Source organism: Necator americanus, chromosome X (genome assembly GCF_031761385.1).
Source record: "Necator americanus strain Aroian chromosome X, whole genome shotgun sequence".
Lineage (NCBI taxonomy): Eukaryota > Metazoa > Nematoda > Chromadorea > Rhabditida > Ancylostomatidae > Necator > Necator americanus.
Window position 1 is genome coordinate 17,136,105 of NC_087376.1, and position 16,751 is coordinate 17,152,855.

General features: G+C 40.7%; 3 protein-coding genes across 4 annotated transcripts in view; 2 read left to right on the top strand and 1 right to left on the bottom strand.

The window, feature by feature from the left end:
* Window positions 1-16,751, bottom strand: part of RB195_023705 (uncharacterized protein) — a gene marked incomplete at both ends in the record, with an annotated part of 48,128 nt that overhangs the window by 30,416 nt on the left and 961 nt on the right. The window contains 4 exons of one of the 2 annotated variants that reach the window (XM_064211226.1): window positions 10,408-10,551; window positions 10,629-10,789; window positions 16,363-16,503; window positions 16,572-16,635. In XM_064211226.1, the coding sequence (XP_064067107.1) occupies window positions 10,408-10,551; window positions 10,629-10,789; window positions 16,363-16,503; window positions 16,572-16,635 (510 nt within the window). Of the gene's footprint in view, window positions 1-10,403; window positions 10,552-10,628; window positions 10,790-16,362; window positions 16,504-16,571; window positions 16,636-16,751 lie in introns of those variants that run through there. The other variant, XM_064211227.1, reaches the window with a different exon arrangement.
* Window positions 3,291-7,708, top strand: RB195_023706 (uncharacterized protein; the record flags this gene model as incomplete). The annotated part of the gene is made up of 3 exons (XM_064211228.1): window positions 3,291-3,499; window positions 3,556-3,679; window positions 7,409-7,708. 3 exons carry the CDS (start codon window positions 3,291-3,293, stop codon window positions 7,706-7,708), a joined length of 633 nt encoding a protein of 210 aa, XP_064067108.1.
* RB195_023707 (uncharacterized protein) lies at window positions 7,878-9,319 on the top strand (the record flags this gene model as incomplete). Its single annotated transcript, XM_064211229.1, has 4 exons — window positions 7,878-8,238; window positions 8,307-8,691; window positions 8,785-8,882; window positions 9,204-9,319. The coding sequence occupies 4 exons, from the start codon at window positions 7,878-7,880 to the stop codon at window positions 9,317-9,319; spliced, it is 960 nt and encodes a 319-aa protein (XP_064067109.1).

Below are 16,751 nucleotides of genomic sequence, written 5' to 3' on the forward strand. Positions count from 1 at the left end.
TTTTTTGCTGCTCTAACTGATGCTTGATGACGTCGGAGTCACTTCGGTGGCACAAACCAAAACAATTGAAATCTTGAATAAATGTGATGCATTATAAATAAAGTGATAATGTTGTGATGTGACAAAATAGGAAACCCATTATTTTAAATGCAATTAACTACCTGAAAGTTTTTGTTCTTTCAAAAAATCGACTTCTTGTCAAACCCATCAAGTCTAAGCACTACAAAATTGCAGTTCTACAAAACAAAATTACAGTCTACACAACAAAATTGCCTGTTAGTAATTTATATGAAAGAAATGAAACTAACCAGAGGTGACTTCGTATTGAGTACCATAAAAGGCAATCTTCATAGCTTGCACAGTGCTTTGGCACTCTTCGTCACAGCCAATTCAATATATTGAAGATCTGCAGTTGTACAGGAACGCAGCGTCGAAAATTCGCTTAGGAACAGATGACAAACGAGGTCTTCAGAAGTTAACAGAAGTGTAAGAGCACTAAGTAAAAGTAGAAGCATAGTTGCAATGAAAAGCAAGTACGCTGGCTCAAGTTGGTAAGTGTAGTGCAGACCTATTTATGCGCGAATACAAAGACTTCGATAAGGACATCTGTTAATTGGCCATTACGAGCTCTGTTGAAATAGGGATGATGCTGGTGATCCACCAAAATTGAATGGCTCAACGAGATCCCGCGCTGTTCTTATTGTGACGGTCAGGGATCAATCCCTGCAAAGGTGCTATTTTTGCATTTGGCGTAAAAGAATTTAGAGAGCACATTTCTCATCCTACAGTGACGAACTTCTTACTTTCAGTCGGAAAAGTAATTCTGATGCTGCTACTGAGCGAAAAAAGACATCTACAGGCGCAATTAGGGTTAAAATAAAAAAAAAAGTAGGCTCCATGAGTTTCTGAATATCTACGCTCAAAGTGAATTTTATGCAATAAAGCTGGCTGCGATCTGTAGAGAGAGATTTCTTCTATATTTCTACAAAGTTTGGTGGCTCTAGCTTTCCTAGTCTTTTTGAAGCCTAGTTGAGAAAAATCCCAATTTTTGCTTCAAATTTTCGAGTTTTTCTCAACTAGCTTTTGAGAGAATCAGAACACCTACAGAGGCCAAAATTTGCATTCAAGGGTTTTCCTTGATGCACTATCCAAATATGGAGTCGAATTTTTCAACGGCGCTACCGTATCCCCGCAACGGAAAAAAGAGCGAAATCTCAGATTTTCGGCAACGCGTCAAAATCTGTGTTACTTTAAACAAATTTCCATAACTCTGCTCATAGTTTATAAAAAGGAATTCGGTTTGAAGTATGTTGTAGAGGAAGATTTTTGCTATCACAGTTTCTTTTACTTTTTTACAGGTAGTTTCGTCTCTAAAAAAGCTAGTTGAGAAAAAGTTGAGAAAAGTGCCAAATTTCTCAACTTTTTCTCAACTAGGTTTCAAAAAAACCAGAAGATCCCTACAAAAGATTTTTTTCAACCATTTTATAGCGCAAATCTTCCTCTACACAACGCAGCCAGCTTTATCTTCCTATGTCTCTTCGTTAGTGAGTTATTCATGTTTATTTCAAGGTAACAAAATCCGACCTGTCCAGCAGTAATTTCCAATTAAGACCTGATTTCAATCGCTAAAATAACCTCTATATAACACTTGTACGTGGCAAACAGTGCTCCTTATACAATTTCAAAAAATTACCGGTGAAATGTTCTCCTCAGTGATTTTTTTCAGTTCTACAAAAATCTAGATTCCGGCGGGGATCGAACTCTCATCCGTTCACTTCCATTGTCGATGAGTAAAATTGTTTATTAATAGTTGGAAATAGTGTGAAAATTGTTTTAAAAGGTGTTCTCCTTCTTTTTCAGCTGTTTTTCGTTTTGCAAAAATAATGGTTCCGGCGGGGATCGAACTTTTGTTTATTGTTTAAAACTTTTATTTTTCTTGATCTTCCATCTGGTACACGTCACGCAGCATCTTGAACATATAATTAACATGAATATATAATTTCTAGTTATTATTTATTCCATTAATATCGCTGCATTACAATATGTATTTTGTTTTACTTGTAGCATTACTATTTTTTAAAATAATCTATTATTTGTTTATTACATTGTATTGTTTTAATTTATTTATTAGGCGTTTATTTGTTTTTTTTTAAATTTTTTATTATACCCAAAATTTGATTGCTGTGTGGGCAGCTGTACTGGTAGGAACGAGATGATGGGGTCGTTTTTGGGAGGGTCTGCGAGGGGGTCGTTTTTAGGAGGGACTTTTCCCAACTATACGTCTGACCCTGCTTACCACCCCCTCCTTTTTCGGCACCCTTCTTACGACCTCCTATCGAGAAATTCTCAACGCACGCTTGACCCTGCTTATGAGATTAGAAGAGATTCACCCTTCTTACGACCTCCTGTTGAGAAATTCTCAACGCACTTTAAAAGTCACACTGATTGCTTTCAAACGCTGCAGAAAGTAGAAAGAAGCACCACATGGGATTTTACCTAATGCAAATACAAATCTGAGCAACTGCTAGAATGCTTCACATACACTATGCTAAAACGACATTTTTATTTCAATTTGACAATAAATTAATCCGAATAGATCTTCACTTACATAGTGATGGAAATGACAAAGAAATTTATTTGTCGCCGCCACTGTCCTGGCATAACTATTTGAAAACGATACTGTTCTGAACTTCTCCATACGCTACTTTTATATGGAACAGATATCACGCCAAATCTGTGAGACTAAGGGATGTGTGAAAACCGATGCATATTGATGTTTGCTGCGTCTGTTTTAATCTTTTCCTAGAAAGTTGAACAAATAACGACTGCTAATACAAAGTTTTAACAAATAACGAATAAAGTTTACGAACTGAAAAAAGTGTCGGTCGTGACAATACATCATTCCTTGACATAAGCTCTAGTCTCATTATTTTCCATTAAGCGATCATATGTGCTCAATCTACCTTAACACATATCACAACCTGTTGCATTAATTCGTTTTTCGCTCATCTCTTTCGTGACCTTCCCAGAGCCCCGATCGCTCACCCGAGATGCGAACGGCGCGCGCGGCGTTGGTTAGAGGACAAAAGTGAGGTGGATAAAGCTGGATTTTCGAAGGTACTTCTTGTCCGCTTTAGTGGAATACATATAAAAAGAAAAACATGGATGGAGCGGTCATAGTATGAGAAGAATAGACAACAGATAAATCAAAAGAGAGTTATAGTGTATACTAAGAAATACGAACGCTGTCAAGGGAGACCTCCCTCGCGATGGGTTCATGTATTCACAGAATGGATGGACCAGCTGAGAGTTCAGCTGGATACGGCTCAAGGACTTCGTCAACATTATGCATGAAACTTAGGAACATCTTCGATGAAGACTGCGAGGAACCATTAGAAATGATGCTAGGACCCACACGACCAATGAAGATGGCCCATCTACATTTTCAACAGATAACAGAAGATCCTATCCTTGTTCATGCGTTTGACGGTGGGGAACGGTAAAGAGGGTCCCGGCGGATTTTCCGCGAATGCCTCCGAGACATAACGTGCCCAGTGGATATGCCGGCGGATACGCGAGCATACCTCGAAGAGGTCACGCTCCAGTAGTTCATGAAGACGCAGGAGCCACAGAGACGCAGAAAACTGCGGAGTTACGAGAAAATATGCAAAGAAGAGTGGTATGAGCTGTCGAAATTACCGAATAAGTCAAAGAATAATAGTGCTAGATAGAAGTACATGGGATTTTGAATGGTGTTCTAATAAAGAAAGGGAGTGAGTTTGTCTTCATATCACCTTCAGAAAGTCTAGAAATCTTACGAAATTTGAACTCTTTTTCTTCCTGTAAGTTCCAAGAAGTCAGAGATACAGAAGGTTCCTCTGCCCAGAAATAAATTAGGCTACAAAAATGCTTGGGAGTTACAGGATAACGATAATTCTCATTACCGTTACTTTTGAAACCTGGAATGTTCTTTCTAACGGAATTTTTTATGCACGTATTTTGAAGCTATTAGATACATCCTTATCTCATATTTCACGTGAGGATTTCTCTTGCTTCTGGTACGATGACTAAACTGAGATCACTTCACGTCACAAAATTGCAATGAATGTGTATGATTCTCCAAAACAATTTAGTGGATAGTGAATTATATCCTAGCCGGTGATGCAGTGTATGATTAGCGGTAGGTAAGCAGAGTCACCTATTTAGGTGCTAACGAAAGTGAATCTCTTTAGGACACGCACCATCGCTAATTGCTCTGACGAGGCATGACCGGGGCATACTCGAAATTCCGCCGGGACCCTCTTTACACGCACCCTCTGACGGTAAGTCATACGAAAAGCCTGAGAACGCCAATTCTTAACGAATTTTTTTTTGTGGAATCCCGGTTAAAAGTATTGCAGAGCATTAGCCTTGTCCTGCTTTAAGGATTCTACCGCAAAGTAAGTAACTAGGAAAACAGAAGAAATCCAAAACGGGGAAATTGTCGATTTTTCTCCACGTAATTCCGAGCAAAATAAGAATTAGAAAGTGGAAGAGCTAGAAAAACTAAATTCCGCGTTTTGAAGAGGAAGTCCTCCTCTATGACGGTTGCGTCTCTAGGGCAGCGGTTAAGAGGTGCCCAAGTGGTGTGTCGCCACGTTTCCAGAAGGTTAATGAGAGTCGAAAACTGCCCTGCGCAGCTCCTTACAGCGTCATTAACGCCACCGCATCTTCATCTACTTCTTGCTGACATCTAACCCACATCTCCCTTTTCGTCGCTGTTGCAGCTCTTGCAAGGCGCTGTTTTAACCGAAAAAGAAAAAAGGGTGCCTGATGAGAGGAGTTGATTGAAATCTTGTATAAGCTAGAGTTATTTGAGAAGTACAGATTAGTGATCATTAAGTGCCTTTTAGAAATGTCGATGGAAGCGCTTATTTCCCTGTTCTCAAGTGCTAGTGGAAACTCCCCATTAACTTTCGTTCGTCGGTTTTATATTAAGTTTCTTCACTATATTCACTTTCTCAGCATCTCTTTGCATCACAAACCAAGTAAAGTTGGCATCCGATGTGACGCGGCGCGAACAATGCCTCGCAGACATGCATTATACATTATAAAAGTAGTTCTTCCTTGCAGTAACGACAAACAGTATAGTAGGGTCAACATGAACATGAACATGGTGCAGTTGCGTAAGCGGCTGCGCTCGAAGCGGTGCAGTAAGGATCTAAGGTGGACCCTTGCTAGCACCACGCAGTTCGCGGTGGTTTAACTTCGATTCCAACCTTGTTCTCCACTGCGCCACTTCGAGCGCAGCCTTTTAAAGGCGTCACCCCACGAATCTGGGGTGGTACGGGTTTCAGGTGAGTTATGCATATACGAGGTCGTCGATTGTGGGGAAGAGAGTGATTCCGTCTATTTATTCCTAATTGCCGTAAAAAAACGGCCCGGAAGATGCAGAGCGTGGACAAGGCTGGCGCGCTTCAATAGAACTCGTTGTAGAAAATAGCGCCCCGGAACACTCGAAGCCGCAGCTTCCGGGCAATTTTTACGGCGATTAGGAAGAAATGAGCGGGATCTCACCCGTTTCTGCAATCTACGTTACCGTAGTCCTTGACCATCGGAAATCCATATCACATCAGATTCGTGGGGTGATGCCTTTAAATTATTATGAAGATTTTCGTTGAAAACAGTTAATACTCTTCAAAAGTAACGGGGATCAGAATTATCGATGTCCTGTAAGCCCCAAGCTTTTTTGCAGCCAAATTTGTTTTCGTGCTGCTACCTGTGAAACAGGTGAATAAATCGGAACAGAAGAAAGAGATGAAAAGCTAGTTATCTGAATGAAGAACAGACGCATAACAAGGAGACCTTCTGTAAGCCAGACTTCTGGGAAGGAAAAGAGTTCATTTAATTAAATTTCTAGACATCCTAAGGGTGATATCTGGGTAGAATTCGCTACTTCTCTCTCGCAGTAGAACACCACACAAAATATGATGTACTATTTAGTACATTGTTTTCGACTTTTTCAGTAATCTCCACATTTCTCACCACACTCTTCTACACATTTCCTTATAATTGTTTAGTTCTTTATGTCCCTACAGCCTTAAAAGCATCCAAGACGCTGTCTGCACCTCCTTGAACGACTGGAGCATGATTTCATCGAGACATGTTTGCGTCTTCCCCGGCTTATCCAAGGAAACGTAGCGCAGGCATGACGGGGTTGCGGGACTAATCTACGGTACCGAAAAGAAAAGAAATATTATGACGATGTGTGCATACAACGTGCGCTTGCATCGAAAGCTGCCATTGAAGATCTGATAATGCAAACTAGAAGGGTCAAGTACGTCGTCTTCGGACTGACCGAGACGAAAAAACGCCACCCACTAAATGGCGTATATGACACTGGAAATATCTTTAGGAACACGCGACAATAGAGAATTGGTGTTGGTGTCCTCGTCAACACGAATATGGCAACAAAAAAAAAAAAAAAAAAAAAAAAAAAAAAAACATCGACTCTTTTAAAGGCAGCATACCACGAATCTGGGGAGGCACGGATTTCAGGTGGAGTATCCGTATACGGGGTCGTAGATTATGGAGACCGGGGTGATTCCACTTATCTCTCTCTGAATCACTGCAAGCAGCCGGCCCCTCAATGCTGTTTTTTACGATGTTTTCCATTGCAGCGCGCCACCCTTGCACGTGTAGCGTCCCTTACTGCCTATCGGGGCAATCCGAATTGATTTTCGACGAATCGGACGGCGGAGGCGGGGCGGAGCGTTGCAATAGATGGCGTCGTACAAAATAACATTCTGAAGGCGGTTGTCTGCAGTGATACAGGGAGAGATGAGCGGAACTACCCCGTCTCCATAACCTATAACCTCGTATACGGATACTCCACCTGAAATCCGCACCACCTCAGATTCCTGGTATGCTGCCTTTAAACAACTTGCGACCTGAATCAGACGTCTGCGGATGAAAAGATGTGGTTCAACGCCAGCTTTGATCATCTTCGTCAACACATGTACGGTTATGAGGATCGACATTTTCAGAAAACAAACGACCGGAATCGGACGTTTACGGATGAGAAGGTATGGATCAATACCAAATTTAACTATCTTTGTCGTCTACGTTCCAATATCAAGCTAGGAAAAACAAAGCAGACGCTCTCATAAGGACTTTAAGAAGTTTTACAGAGATGATTTCAACGCCAAAATTGGCCATGAAAGAACGCCTGAAAAGCTTCACATCGAGACCCGCGGCCCAAAATAGAACAAGCAGTGGGAGATGCTTCACGAGTTCTCCATGGCAACAAAAACACTGCAAGCTAGCAAGTTCAAAAGGCCTCTTTTCTACGCTGGATATGGGAGCACCCGATGGAGGGTAGAATAATGAAATGTACAACAGCATCGTAAGTAAAAGGTTTGCCTGACAGATATCGCTGTTGTGCCAAAGTTCTACACAGTATTGGACCATCGCCCCCTCCGAGGAAGATTCTCCTTCACAAGGAGAGAAATCCGCCAAGTTCAGAGAGCGAAATCCCAGAACTATCATTAACTGGGACCTTTTCGCTATGCTAGGCGCCTTTTGGGAAGATTTCACAATGGACAACATCGACGAGGAGTACAACCGGCTCGTTGAACATCTTCATGACTGCACGAGGAAGGCTCAGAGTTCTAAAACCACCAAGAGACGCTTGTCTCCGGAAACTCTAAAGCTGATACGTCAGCGTTGAGTTGGACAAGCTGCGGGCAAGCACAAACTCATGTACGAGTTCACAAGGTGCTGCCGAGAAGCAATAAGAGGACCTCAAAGAGAGAAGAGCAACAGTGCTGGCTGAAGCAGCAGAGACGGAACAGAGCATTCGTTACGCCCGTCGAAACTTCGCCAGTCGCAAGACAAGGATGACTGCTCTCCGGAACCCGAAGGGAACAACCATTTCATCGAGAAGGGCAATGGAGAAAATCATTTACGACTTCTACTCTGATCTTTTCGACAGCCACGTCCACTTGCCTCCTCACCGTCTGAGGGAAGACGGACATGTCATTCCAGAGGTTCTCCCGCCCGAAATACGACATGCTATCATGTCGGTAAGAAATCGTACGGCACCCAGAATAAGACCAGAACACCTGAAAAACCTTCCAGTACTCATCCATACTCTGGCGAGGCTCTTTACACGTTATCTGTCGGAATGCAAGGTTCCTAAACAGTGGATGACCAGCAAAACCGTGTTGTTGTATAAAAAGGGAGATCTACATGACATCGGTAACTATCGTCCAATCTGCTCAATTTCATCTACGAGCTCTTCACAGGAGTTATTCTAAAAAGTACAGAAAGAACATTAGATGAAGGACAGCCATGCGAGCAAGCAGGGTTTCGGGAAAAGTTTACCACGACTGACCATGTCATGATCATGTCAGTGAAGAATAGTTCTTCATTCGGTCTCGACAGAATAAAGCTTGAACATCTGAAGTTCCTACCGCCAGTACTCATCAACACACTGACGAGGTTCTTCACTTGCTATCTGTCAGAATGCAAGGTTCCGAAGCGATGGAAAACCAGTAAGGTCATGCTGTTGTATGAGACGGGAGACCCACAAGACATCAGCAACTATCGCTCAATCTGCTTACTGTCTGTCATCTACAAACTCTTCACAAGAGTAGTCCTAAACAGGATAGAAAGAACATTAGATGAGGGACAGCCATGCGAGCAATCAGGGTTTCGAAGAGGGTTCAGTACGATATACCAAATGCACACCACTTCAAATCTCTTGGAAATATCGCCAAAGTACAAGATGCCGTTTTGTTTTAGTTTCAAAGACTTGAAGAAAGCCGTCTACTCAGTTGGGACGGAAGCGGTCACAGAAGCTTTGGACAACCAAGGCCCTACTCCATGTATAAAGATACTTCGTGAGTTATACAGCTACATCATGGTCACATTTTCCCATTCTATAATAATGTCAAAATCCAAGAGAAGAAAAGAGAAGGGTCCAGCAGGGTGGGAAAATATTCAGCGCCACTCTCGAGATCGAGAAGGGATAACATGAGAGTGAAAGTTGATGGATAACATTAAGCATCAGTAAGGCGGAACGAAGGCTGGTCGAATTTGACAAAACGTGTAACAAGATCAGTCTTCAGCTGAACCTAGACAAGACGATGTTTATCAGAAACGGCTGGATTTCTGATGTCCAATTCACGGAACGAATATATGTTCAAGCTATGCATATCTAGATCCTGAAATTAACTATGATAAACGACGTGACCTCCGAGCTGGGCAGGAAGAGACGAACGGCTTGAGGAGCATACAATACACATGTGGTGAAGAAGACCAAAAACTCTGTGCTTGATTGTTCTCCCTGCTTTGACTCACGCTTCGCAAACAGGAGAAAAATGCAGTCAGCATCATAGAATCTTCAAATAAGAGGGTGATGCTAGGACTATCTCGCTCTACGCAAGTGAAAGAGGGGATTAGAAGTTCAGCTCTACGTCATCGATCGAACCCCAGAGACGCTGCTGTGTATGTCAAAGAAAGTAAAGGCCGGACACGTGATGTGTTTCAACGACAATCGCTAGAGCAGAGCTGTAAGCGACGCGATACCAAACACAACACAGGAAGACCGCTGACCCGATGGTCAAACCTCTTCACGATGTTTTTTGACGAAAGACATGATGTTCTTTGAGTCCCTCGCGAGAAGAGAAGCTATTGGGCAACCCTTGCGCGTGGTCAGGGTAAATGGAAGTATTACTGGTGCCGACTGAATAAATCGACGAACAACGGGATCACAGGTAATACGGATAATTTAACATACTATAAACCAAAATAGTAATTCAGATATATAAGATAATAGATAAAAAGATATAGAGATAAATATAAAAGTTTGACCAAGATGCTAAAGAACGAACAAAAATATTCCTCAAGTATTTCGAATTTAAACCATAGTGCTATACTTCCAAATCTACCACAGTTCAACGATGCTGTTCTCCATCTTCATAAATTTCTAGACTGATTGAATATATCACTACTGGAAGTTATGCTTCTTTGCTAATAGTATGTAAGCGAGTTGGATCGTGAGATGAGTAGGGCGTAAGGTAGGAGCACAGCAATGTCTGCTGAGATTAGCTGCTGTGCAGCACAATTACTGATCATCGTTGCCTCACACTTCCCCTAATGAAAAATTGTCGCACTAGGTGTGAATTCCTGTGATACACTCCCGCACTTTCCCAGCAACTCATATCCTTGTGAACAGAGGTTTTTGGGTAGCTGTCATGAGCAAAACAGAAAAACAAACGAGGTAACATTTTGCATTTGAGTGAAAAACTATAATTTGAATTAATTTTGAGTATCCTGAGTATAGCAAACTCTCTCCCTCTCCATGGCATGTTTCGTCTAAACCATGTTTCAGTTCTTTCCCCGTTGAAAAGCGATTTAACTTACGTTGGCGGGAAGTTTATTGGAAGTTCATGCAGATCCTTGAAATTGCCTGCCTCGCGGTCATCTTCGAGATATGATTTCCAGTCATCCAGCAACTTCTTCTGGTTGAAATAGTCGAACCTCTTCCGTTCAATGCGAAGAACGCAACTGTAAATAACTACCATGAAAGAAAATCAACCTGAAATGTCCCGTGAAGGAATTGGGAGAGATTCTTCCCTACGGACCCTGCATTGATATCGTTTTGAGACTTCCGACGGAATTCAATTGCTGAAATGGTTCTTCGCAGTGTGTCCGACACGGCTGTGCAGCTGTCACACAGAAGTCCTTCTGTAACCGACCCGTGCTGTTCTTCGAGAGGATGTGCGGATGCCCTCTCCGTCAAGCGCTTGTAAACGGAACCATTTTGCAAATTGATCAAACTTTTGATACGAAAGAAATATGAAAAGGTAACAATACCGAAATATTCATTTGGTAGAAACGTACAACGTAGATGCGAAGGGAGGAACTAGACCCTCCCGAGTAAAACGGTCAACCTAATTCCGGACATCTCAAGATGAAGGGGTCATCGACCCGGAGAAGATGGCGAAACGTTTGCTGATAAAATGTGTAAAAAATCTAACCGTAATGAGTCGGCGATCGGAAGAGGGGGAAGGCGCAAATAGGGGAGAAATTTCAATTTATATATTACGTAAAATTATTGTTATTATTATATTTTTTGTTTCATATTACAATCACTTTTTTGTAGTATGTGAGACTATTTAATTACTTTCTTCATGTACTTATTTTTTTCCTTCTTACTATATAACAACAATATCTTTTTGGTGAATTGATAAAAGTCATATCGTTAAAACTGTAATGGTTGAAACAACTGGTAGACATGGGTTGAACAACTAACTACAATACGAATCAAAAACTGGATTCGTTGACAACGTTTTTAGAATGTTGAATAACTTAAGAAAGTCCTCAACTGATTTGCTCTGCATCGTATTTTTCGAGCCCATCATAAATCACAATGCAGTATTTTCTAAATCACGAATCGCGCGAGTCGAAGGGATTTCTGAACAAATAGGATGCTAACAGCACGCACCTTTATCGGAATAATGATTTATTTAAGATAGTTGAAAAAGTTCGCGTTTGGGTGCCAGGTTTTTGGAAAGGAAACAATTGTTTGTCTGAATGGATGAAACTAGACGAAAAATTCCACGACCAGTGAGCTTATCAACAAAAGAGCACTTGAAGAGAACTAATCATTCAGATAAATATTTGAAAATACAAATAAAACATTGTTAATCAGAGAACGGTTCACAATTTACGCTAAGATTAAGGAAGTAGTCTCGAAAGTTAGTAGTTGTCAAAATATAAGATTAATTTTTCGGCAGAGATACGATCAAGATAAAGATATACCACACGCATTTTCTATATATATATATATATATATATATATATATATATATATATATATATATATATATATATATATATATATATATGTATATATATATACACATATGTATGTATATATATATATACGTATTAATATGCATATATATGTGCATATACATACATATATACATATATATATATATATATATATATATATATATATATATATATATATATGTATATATGTATGAACTAGAAATATATATATATATATATGCGACAAGTTCCCAGCGGAGTTCCTAGAAGAGCGCGTGACGAGAGCGTGACTAGCACATACTATTATTATTTCAGATGTTACAAGAGTCAATCCAAAGTATGCGGATTAACTACAACATATCGTAAAAAAAAATGAGAAATTTGCAGCAAACAAAAATAAAGAATAACACATGCTTTAATTTGGAGAAATTCCTGTTTTCATTATCACCTTTATGTGCACTTTCCCTCCTAAATTACTCAGTTGAAAACTTTGAAAACTTAACAATACAGTGAAGGGTAAATTATATAGCATAACATAACGCGCCCTAACATTCTCTATTATAAACAGAGCAGACATGACTGGGCTGTGAAAAAAGATTTCCGAGTCCTTAAAACCTCAGTTTTTTGCACCTGCGTAAACACTTTTTTCTAAATAACTTGCTTAAACGAAAACCTATGAATATAGTGAAACCTGAATATTCGCTTTAAAATCTTCGTTCTACACCATGGCAAATTGCGTCAGCTGTAAGAATACACTTATTTCCATAGAAGAGGGAAAGAATATCGTAGACGTGCTCCTTCCCGGCATTTTCTCATTTTGTCTGACTGTCTACTAGGAGGATTCACAACAGAGTGTGCTCCACCTCCTTCATCTCAATTATGATTTTCAATTTCCCAACATGTTATACATTTTCTAATAGAGTGCGACCTGAGGATTTCTTTCAACTTTGGACTGGAATTTCTCGGCGGAAACGAAACCTTATCGAATTTCTTAAGAATAGTTAGTTGCATCCTGGTCTCCACCAAGATACCCTTCATTGCCAGGTGGTTTAGGGATCACAGCCAGCCTAAGATATGCCGGGTGCGTGTAAAGAGGATCCCGGCGGAATTTCGAACATGCCCCTGTCATGCCTCGTCAGAGCAATTAGCGATGATGTGTGTCCTAAAGAGATTCACTTTCGTTGGCACCTAAATAGCTGACTCTGCTTATTTACCGCTAATCATACGCTACATCACCGGCTATAATATCACCGGCTATAATATAATATAATTCACCATCCACTAAATTGTTTTTGAGAACAATTTAGTGGATAGTGAATTATATCCTAGCCGGTGATGTACATTCACTGCAATTTTGTGACAGGAAGTGATCTCAATTTTGTAATCGTACCAGAAGCAAGAGAACTCCTCACGTGAGATAAGGATGTATCTAATAGCTTCAAATTACGTGTATAAAAATCTTCGCTAAACCGGAACATTCCAGCTTTCAAAAGTAACGGTAATGAGAATTATTGTTATCCTGTAACTCCCAAGCTTTTTTATAGCCTAATTTATTTCTGGACAGAGGGACCTTCTGTATCTCTGACTTCTTTGAATTTAGAAGAAGAAAAAGAGTTCAAATTTGGTAAGATTTCTAGACTTTCTGAAGGTGATATAAAAACAAACTCACTCTCTTTCTTTATTAGAACATCACACAAAATCCCATGCACTTCTATCTAACACTATTATTCTTTGACATATTCGATAATTTCGACAGCTCATAGCACTCTTCTTTGCATATTTCCTTGTAACTGCGCAGTTTTCTGCGTCTCTGTGGCTAGAAGAGCATCTAAGACGGTTGTCTGCGTATTCATGAAGGACTGGAGCGTGACCTCTTCGAGGTATGCTCGCGTATCCGCCGGTCTATCCAAAGGGCACGTTATGTCTCGGAGGCATTCGCGGAGAATTCGCCGGGACCCTCTTTACCGTTCCCCAGATATGCCTGGTCTGGCCTATCGACAGCCTCTTCTGCAGGAACTTATTCGGCTGCAAATAATCGGCTGCGGGTACCTAACGACCACCCCCAGCAAACCTCCCTCTACAGAACATATCCAAAATATTTTTCAGTGTTTTTCACGCGAAGTTATTAACGATCTTCTAAAACTAACATTGCCCACACGATCTGAGCATTTTTGTTATGTTAACTAAATGTTGTTAAATTCGTACGTAAATTGTTCACAGCTATTAATATTGAGCTGTTAGCCTTTCAGATGCACATCTAAGTTCTTCCTCTTTTGCAAATCTCGGTCTAGCTGGCAAACACAAGTTCACGGTGAAAAGATTCCAACATGAAATGTAGGGGGTGTTGACCTGTTGTGCACCTGTCTCCGTCCACATCATCGATTCGAGATGATGTCACCTCGTCCATCCATCTTTTATCTCCTGCTTTTGCACCAAAAGTAATGAGCATAACCAATTAAACATAACGAAAGCCAACGTGGAATTTCTTTTAAAAAGGACTTCAAGTCCCCGAAAACACTACTTCATCGAAAATGCATGCAGAATGCAGCAAAACAGGATCATCACCGGAGGTAGAGGAAGAAAAAGGTCCTGGAAGCAGTTAACGAAGGATAAATGCGGTGAAAAATCCCAAGAGTTTGGCGAACTTAATGTTCCACTCAGTTGTGTTGAACGGATATAGGAGTCGCACCTTCTCACCATAAAATGGAAATGGTCAAAAAAGGGTTGCAGCCGAACTTTTTCCCTCTTCCGACTCTTGTTAGGCTCGAACATCCTCATTGAGTGGAATAGTTCTTGATTTTTGTTGCGGAAGTACTACTCGCCACCAAGAGCAGGAAAACATTAAGGACTGGTCCTATTTCAGTTCACCTTCAGAGGGCTAGGGAACATTTTCTTCACGTTTATTGAGTTACCCAACTGAAGAAGACTTGAAGACCTGGCGCCTGAACAAATGAAACCACCATCAGATTAGAACTTCACGCACTGTCCCTGCTCATAAGAAAGTTCTCCAAGACATTACGTGTCCAGTAGATATGCCGGTGGATACGCGAACATACCTTGACGTAGCTGCGCTCCAGTTGTTCATGGAGACGCCTGAGTGTTCTTCTGACCATGGAAACGCAAAAAACTACATAGATATAGGAAAACTAGCGAGAAGAGTGGTGTGAGTTGTCTGTATTACCAGCGAGTTTTGTCTAGATATTACCTTTATTTTTTTTTATTTTTAGAAATTTTATCGAATGAACTCTTTTTCTTCCGAGAGTTCAGAGATACAGAATGTCCCTCTATCCAGAATGTCCCTCCAAATAAATTAGGCTACAAAAAAGCTTGGGAGTCACAGGATAACGATAATCCTCATTCCCGTTACTTTTGAAAACTGGAATGTTCCCTTTCAACGAAAACCTTCATATACATAATTTGAAGCTATTAGGGGAACGGTAAAGAGGGTCCCGGCGGATTCTCCGCGAATGCCTCTGAGACATAAGGTGCCCAATGGATATGCCGGCGGATACGCGAACATATCTCGACGAGGTCACGCTCCAGTCGTTCATGAAGACGCAGACAACCGCCATAAATGTCTTTCCTACCACAGAAAGTGGGTTTGAGTTTATACCACCTTCAGAAAGTCCAGAAATCTTACCAAATTTAAACACTTTTTCTTCCTGTAAGTTTCCGGAAGTCAGAGATACAGAAAGTCCCTCTGTCCAGGAATAAGTTTGGCTACAAAAAAGCTTGGGAGTTACAGGATAACGTTAATTCTCATTACTTTTGAGAGCTGGAATGTTCCGTTTTAACGAAAATTTTTATGCACGTAATTTAAAGCTATTAGATACATCCTTAACTTAAACTTCACGTGAGGATTTCTCTTGCTTCTGGTACGATTACTAAATTGAGATCACCTCACGTTACAAAATTGCAGTGAATGTGTCTGATTCTCCAGAACAATTCAACAGATAGTGAATTATATCCTAGCCGGAGACGCAGCGTATGATTAGCGGTAGGTAAGCAGAGTCAGTTATTTAGGTGCCAACGAAAGTGAATCTCTTTAGTACACGCACCATCGCTAATTGCCCCGACGAGGCATGACCGGGACATGTTGAAAATTCCGCCGGGACCCTCTTTACACGCACCCAAGCTATTAGATCCTCTCATACTTCACGTGAAGGTTTCTCTTGTTTCTAGTACGGTTAGAAACTTGAGATCACCTCACATCACAAAATTCCAGTGAATGTGTCTGATTCTCCTAAACAATTTATCACCTCGTGAATCATATTCTAGTCGACGATGCAGCGTATGATTAGCGGTAGGTAAGCAGAGTCAACTATTCAGGTAGCAACGAAGGTGAACTTTTTAGGATACGCGTCATCGTTTTTGAGCATGCCCGATCAGCATGCCCAATTACCGAGGCATGCTCGGTAATTGGTCTGCCGAGGCATGATCGGGCATGCTCAAAAATCCACCAGGAGCCTCTTTACACGCCCTCAAAAAACAATATAGTAATACGTTGAAAGCTGCACAGAATGAGAGGCAACAACCTACGTGGAGGAAAGAAGGCGAATCGAGCCGAAAGTTAAGATCACCAAAAACGAAACAAAGCGACTTATTCCAATTCTCAGCTCCAAGCTGCTCCAACACGTAGTCAAGGGCCCTCTTGCGATTTGAACTATACAAGAGTGGATTCTAAAATATATCTGCTGCTTCTAAATAATTCACTGTGTTATTATAGAAGCAGAAAAAATACAACTTACTTCATGAATCAATGCTAAATTGGATTCATCATGGAAGAGGTGAACATTGACAAAATTCAGTGTTCTGAAAAATATATTTCAATATTTTACTAGGAAACTTGCATTTTCATAAATGCATCCAGTACAGTAATGAATACACGACCTCCTTCATAGTGGATCCTTTACATACTTATATAACAA